Source organism: Borostomias antarcticus, assembly GCF_949987555.1.
Source record: "Borostomias antarcticus genome assembly, chromosome: 8".
Taxonomy (NCBI): Eukaryota; Metazoa; Chordata; class Actinopteri; order Stomiiformes; family Stomiidae; genus Borostomias; species Borostomias antarcticus.
Window position 1 is genome coordinate 2938992 of NC_140241.1, and position 6627 is coordinate 2945618.

General features: G+C 43.7%; 1 protein-coding gene across 1 annotated transcript; it reads right to left on the reverse strand.

Moving 5' to 3' along the window:
* Positions 1-262: 262 nt before the first annotated feature.
* Positions 263-4371, reverse strand: irx4a (iroquois homeobox 4a; the record flags this gene model as incomplete). Its single annotated transcript, XM_084441709.1, has 5 exons — positions 263-972; positions 1607-1917; positions 2802-2908; positions 3467-3718; positions 4327-4371. The coding sequence occupies 5 exons, from the start codon at positions 4369-4371 to the stop codon at positions 263-265; spliced, it is 1425 nt and encodes a 474-aa protein (XP_084297835.1).
* Between the last annotated feature and the right edge of the window lie 2256 nt (positions 4372-6627).

Genomic DNA, 6627 nt, shown 5'->3' on the forward strand with positions numbered 1-6627 from the left:
AAACTTTCAGTTATACATTTAGATATTTTGTACGTGCGTTCAAACGAAATACCAATACGCTCAAACGAATCCCGTTTGCAAATTCACCAGTAAAATGCCATTTTTACAGTACACAAATATATCCTTGCTTAAAAAACAAACATGGAAAAGCTGTATCCAACTTCAAAGACAACTCATTCTCAGTCCAAATGCTCATGTTAAACGCTCATCATAAGCCTGTCCCCACGAAAGTCTTCTGTAACTAAAAGGATAATTTGGCTTGCTATGAACAGAAGAGTTTGTTCACAGTTTTGGGGAAATTCATACTGTCCTTGTTGGAATCCTGGTGCTGTAAGGACGCGTGTCCTTTGATGACGTTGTTACCAGCAGAGCGCTCCAGAGCGCCCGTCTCCAAGATCGAACCTTTGGTCGATGTCCAAGAAACAGAGGTGTTGCTCAACGCCTGATTCAAAGTGCTGTGTCTAAATAGAGGATCGTGGAAAACCCCATCCACCCAGTTTCTGAGAGTTGTGACAGGCGAATCCTGCCTGTCGGCGACATGCACAGGAGAGGTAGCCGCGGGAGAGGGGGTCATGGGTGGCTGACATCGCAGCATGCACGACGGGAACTCAGTCTGGTTCAACGAAGTCGCCGTTTGGGCCAGCGACCAGATTCTTGGTTTGCCGTCGAGCATTTGGTGACCCTGCTGATAGCATGTTTTTACCTGCCTGCTGTTGTTCACATCGTGTTCACAATCCTCCGAGGTTGCTTTCAGGCAGTTTTTGCTCAAGTCTTGCTCCCCGCCAAGAGAGACTGGAATGCTTATCTTTAACGAGGTGTCTTTTAAGTGATCGTTAGGGCAGTCGGTCGTTGTCATGTGCGTATTCAAGTGATATTGATGCTTCAGCTCGCACTCGGAGCTCTCGGACTCAATCGTGTCAAAGTCTTCTAAATCGCTGAGTTGCAGGTCCTTATCATCTCGACTCCGGCTCTCTGGAAAAGAACGAGGCACGAGACACACTTTAAGATGGAACTCGGTAAATTAGTAGCCTACTGTCAATTGTCATTTAATACTTCAACATCACCTATAGGCCTATTGAAACGGACTCTAGCTCACAGCAGTTTTAGTATCATATGGAAAAGCAATGTTATTTTTTTTATTTTAATAAAAATTCACCTGCAGTCTGTCTAGAGAACATGTGAAATTATCTTTCTTTGAAATAGTATAGGCTTAACAGTAGCCATGTAGGCTACTCTACTCATACTCTATCCAGATAGCAAGCAGATCTGGGCCATATATGGGCCGGAACTAAGCCACAAGGGCCAGATATGGGCCATATATGGGCCCGGATCCGCTTGCTATCTGGGTACTCATGAGAGCTGAACTTAATTTGCAATTGTAGCTTGGAGTCAGGTTTGCTGAGGTAGCAATATATCCTTGGTCTTATGTTAGATACATAAGGTTTGAGTGTGAGACTGAGGTATTTGATCACACCTTCAGGTCAAATACCCGCTCCATATGAGCAGCCGAAACACTCTGCCCTCTGCCTTATATCTCCTCCTCATCATGTCTGAAGCGAAGCCTAGAGAATCAGAAGTGGGCACGCGGGACTGGTACAAGACTGACCGTCGTCGTTGTTCTCGCTCTTGATCTGCTCCTCCTGTGACCCCTCCTCGTCCTCGTCGTATCTCTTCTCGTCCGAGCACTTGTTCCTGGGGGGCCACGTCATCTTGTTCTCCTTCTTGAGTCTCCTCCTGGCGTTGGCGAACCAGGTGGAGACCTGCGTCAGGGTCATCTTGGTGATGATGGCCAGCATGATCTTCTCTCCCTTGGTGGGGTAGGGGTTCTTCCTGTGCTCCTGGAGCCAGGCTTTCAGGGTGCTGGTGGTTTCCCGCGTGGCGTTCTTCCTCCGGGTCCCTCCGTCCATCGATCCGTATCTGTCAACAAACACACGGTTATCGTCGGCAATCTAGGGCCCATTCGTTTAGGGACGGTCACCCATTGCCACTGATCCTATGGTTTGTGTGTTAAGAGCCATGGTGACGCACTAACGCAATGTTTTTATAATCATAACTATTGTAAACATATACGGTAAACGCAACTTCCTCCAAAAGTGTAGGCCTAACCAAACAATACATTGCCTGGAAAGTGTTTTCTCTATTTTTCACAGCAGACAATGTGCAGGAGGCCGTTGCAAAAGATGAATGTTAAAGATACCCGTCCAAGGCCTTGCAAATGTCAAAATGCACCACACTGTTGACGTACGTGCCATAGAGACTAACGAGCACTCTGGTGGGAAGCTTTATAAGCGCATGATTGGCTTGTATATGGGAGGTCAAGGCACTGCAAGGTGATTTAAAGAGAAGGAGGGCTGCTCCTCCACCCCTAGTGTTCAACCAGACAGCTGAACACACCGCAAAACTGCTTGATTGAGTTAATCGATGGGCCCTGAGGTCACAAAACGCCTTCAGATCAAGCATATTGTGGGCTATGTTGAAAACTTTAGCACAAGGTTCTGTACAAGGCGGCTACACCCAGGACAATGTGACTGTATGCCTGCCACATATTGCATTGTGTTTTGTTTACTCTTGTGTACTCTTGTGTTAAACATATTGCTTTTGAACTGAATACAATGAGATTTATGTTCTTAATTGACTATTTCAATGGCATATAGGCCTGTTAAAAGATGTAGGCTAATTTATATATTTGGCTTTGATTAATGTCAAAGAACAAACATAAGCTTGCAAAAAGTGATGCTTGACACATACAGCAGAAGCCCCCAAGTTTTAACTTTGTGAGTAGGTATTTGTCATGGACCTACCTGTCATACTGGTACTGTCCAAGGGTGGGATCGTAGGGATAGTAAGCAGTCGCCTGCGTTATCCCCGCATGCGCAGAAGCGGTGGCATCTTTCGTATCGAAGGTACCCTGCAACAAGACAGAAATACTGTCAAGAGAAGATAAAGTATGGTCATAACGACTTGATATTCTTCACAACAATATAAACACCATGACCTATAGTACGTTATTAATTGAAAACATTTTAATATGCACTGCCCCATAAATGATAACAATTATTTCAAAAGTGCTGTAAAATTGAGAGGTCGTTTTGCAGCACTCGTGTCAGGCTATTGGAGTTGCAACACGCACCCATTAATTCGAATGGAATGCACATATAGTTTAATACCGTGTGTAGAATAGGCTACCCTTATTTTTTATAGTCGATCAAACTTGTTTACTATTGATGTTGCACGACTACGTCCTCGCCACAGTCTCACATCACTCATCCTTGTAGAGAGTGTATATTACAGTAGCCTACTTGCCAAAGTTGTAAAATTGTATTTAATAAGTTAGGCTACTAGTGGCCATTCAAGAGAGCCAAGGAAAAAACGCTGCGCGTAATGACAGCTTGTGCGTAAAAGCTGCGCTCATCGTAATGCGATTACATGAATCAATGCCATATGGAAGATGAGATAACGTGCTTACCAGTGAGTAGAACGCGGAGGCATCCGTGCCGTATGTAACGTAATTCCCATAGCCTTGCCCGCTGGTGTAGGGGTTCCCGTACACACCCAAAGCCGCAGCTGAACTGAGTTCGTGCCTGGCGGTGGCCAGCAATCTGCTCTCGTAAACTGGGCAGTAAACCGGCGTCTGGGCTGTGGCTGCGGTGCCGGAGTCCGACGCGGCTCTTCCGGTGGATTCGCAGCAAGTTGTCAAAGAGTTGGTTGTCATTAGGAACTAGCAGACGTCAGAAAAGAAATCAGTTAGATTACACATTTAAATCTCACATAAACACTAAAGACGGGTTTTCAATAGGCGCTGTGGGTATCCAGGATCAGTTGTTTATTACAAGGTTACATTTCTGGATTTTAACAAAATATTTCAAAGTTAAACTATTTCTGTGCCCCTTGCGAACTCACCCATGTTTTCAGAAAAGTATAACCGTTTGTAGTGCATTAAGCCAAAATACTTGGCTCGCTGCCAATAAAACTACAGTTGGGTTATCTGTCACGCTCCTGGTATACAAACACATGTCCACAAACCAAGTTGGCATGTGGGGATTTCAGAGATAACCATATGTCCAACATTCCTTGGTTATTATCTTCGAGACATCTGTTAACGGAAGGTCGAGGTGTGCTGGTTTCTTATTACCCTCTCCTACCTTTATCGCGTAAAGAACACATGTATCGAGTCATTCACTGTAACCTAATACATTTCCGATATGCAGCATCAAAGGACACCTTTCTCGTTGAAAGTGGCCAAAAAAGAGAGACACTGAATCAATATGACAATCAATGTGAAATCGAACTGAATATTCCGTTGATAATCGATAAGGCTGAACTTACTTGTGGTGCAGACGAGTAAGGATATCCAAATTGTGGATATGACATTGTAGAGTGGTCCCAATATCCAGAAATAAAGCGTGACTGCAGGTCTCCACGCTAACGCAGGCTAGGCTTGGTGTTTCACTGTACCAATTGATTGGTAAGCACAGGCTCCTAGATGCTTATAGGGCGAAGCAGAGTACCATGTTTAATTTGTTAAAATACCCCCCTCAAACGATTCTCAAAAATGTCTACTCCCTCTTTTCCCCCCTTGTCTTATAAATCGTATAAAGCACAAATTAACTATGGTAGTGAGAAATCATTTGCCCGATTATTCACTTTGATGTGAGAAATACATATTTTGCTTTATAAAAAAGAACTATAAAACACGTCAGCTCAGATGCAGGTTGTTTTAAACACCAGTGACTCTGACGTCAGAAGAATCCCACTCAAAATGACCAGACTGTAACTTTAATATGCATTTCTTGGGGTAAAATCGAACAAGAAACTGTGAACGGGACGGGACTTTTAAAGATTGAGGCGGGGTTGCAATTTAATTAGGCAATCAGTGGATTTACACACTCTCCTATCTTAGCTCGAATCGTCTCATTTTGAATGATCTACAATTAAACATGTGATATGCTTTCAGCTTTTGTCAGTAACTCGTGGGGGAGCATGTTTGATTTGAAATTAATTAACGAACAAAATGCAGTCACCCCTCCCTCCGTAGGCTAATTAATCTAAACGAAGATAAAGGTATTGCTTGCAAAGGTATTGCTGACAAATTGTATGTAGTAATGCAATTTTAATTTCTAAATGCACATTATGGCCTATAATAGCCTACACATTCAGAAGTGAAGTGTGTCCATCATATTTTGGTATCATCCTCATCCCACGAGTCAGGTTATGAAGTCCCCTGACACACTGTTAATTAATTAGCAAAGTTCCCCCCAATCTTTTAATTGCTGTGTAAATGTTATTTTCTCAAACGTTCACAACCCTAAATAAAACTTTCAAATATACCCACCGTGTGCTAAATGTTTACATTTTTATCACACGTTCAGATCAAAGCGTCAGGGGTTCCTTCTCCTCTGTGCGGATTGATAGAGTAGACTACAACTTCGGTCTGTCTCGCTAATTTCCTACCACTCAGAACGCTGGGAGGTGATTTCAATAACTTTAATTCGAGAAAGTGCGAGAGAGAGATGGAGAGAGAGAGAGAGAGAGAGAGAGAGAGAGAGGGAGGGAGGGAGAGAGAGAGATAGACCTGGCTTGATTTACACTGTGTGGGGCAGCAGCGGTGTCTTAGCTATATTATGGCTATACGTCTGCGCCACGGTGTGCTGACTTGCTTGGAGAACCCCGGGTCCAGACATGTGAATAGCTAACCCCCGGGCCACAGTCAAATTAATGATGATGTACTCCTCTCCTCCCCAGCTGGAAGACTGCCTGGCTAGGAACGAATCTGCCTACAGTGACAGCTCGATTGAGGGTGATTGATGAGTATCTAGAGACCGGCCAACATAATATGATACCGGCTGCATAATTGCATTCATTTACAGATGAAAGTGGGCTTGTCCTTAGATTAAGTTAAGACTTTATACGACAAGTTTCCTTTGGAGTTTATAGAATGTTAGCCTTTACGCTCTGTTTTGACAAATTGAATTAGCCTGCTCACCTCAGAGCAAATGAAGTCGCATTAACACTATGGACAGAAGGTCAGAGTACTCGCCCTATCTGCCATACTTTTAATTTGCATTATCCGAGGAAATGACACCTCAACGCCCCTCTGAATTATTAAAGCATTGACTATAGGGTGTTAAAACATACTGCTCTATTAGGCTTAATTCGAACTTATTCAAAGGCTTTAAGGTTGAACACGTTCATTATGCTCGGGGTGCGATTCAACTTGACATCACTACGCAGCTCTTATAGCCTATGCTATTGACAAGATGCTGGCACAATTTCGTGAGGGAAACACACACACACACACACACACACACACACACACACACATACACACACACACACACGATCCCTCATTAATCCACCTTTGTCATCGATTACAGCCCTTTGTACAAAGCAGATTGCATAGGCCTATTATCGTTATAGGCCTAATATTTCTACAGATTGTTTTACTGGCCTATAGTAGCCTATTTGTTATTCGTTCAATTCTATTACCCTGTGTCCACGAGACCACGGACGAGTGCTCATGTGCGGGACAGTGGAGCAGACCAACGTTTGATGGACACATTCAGTAAACGATATTGTCCACACAGGCTCTCCGTATACATTTTCATTATCCGCTGCGTTGCTTGTGTT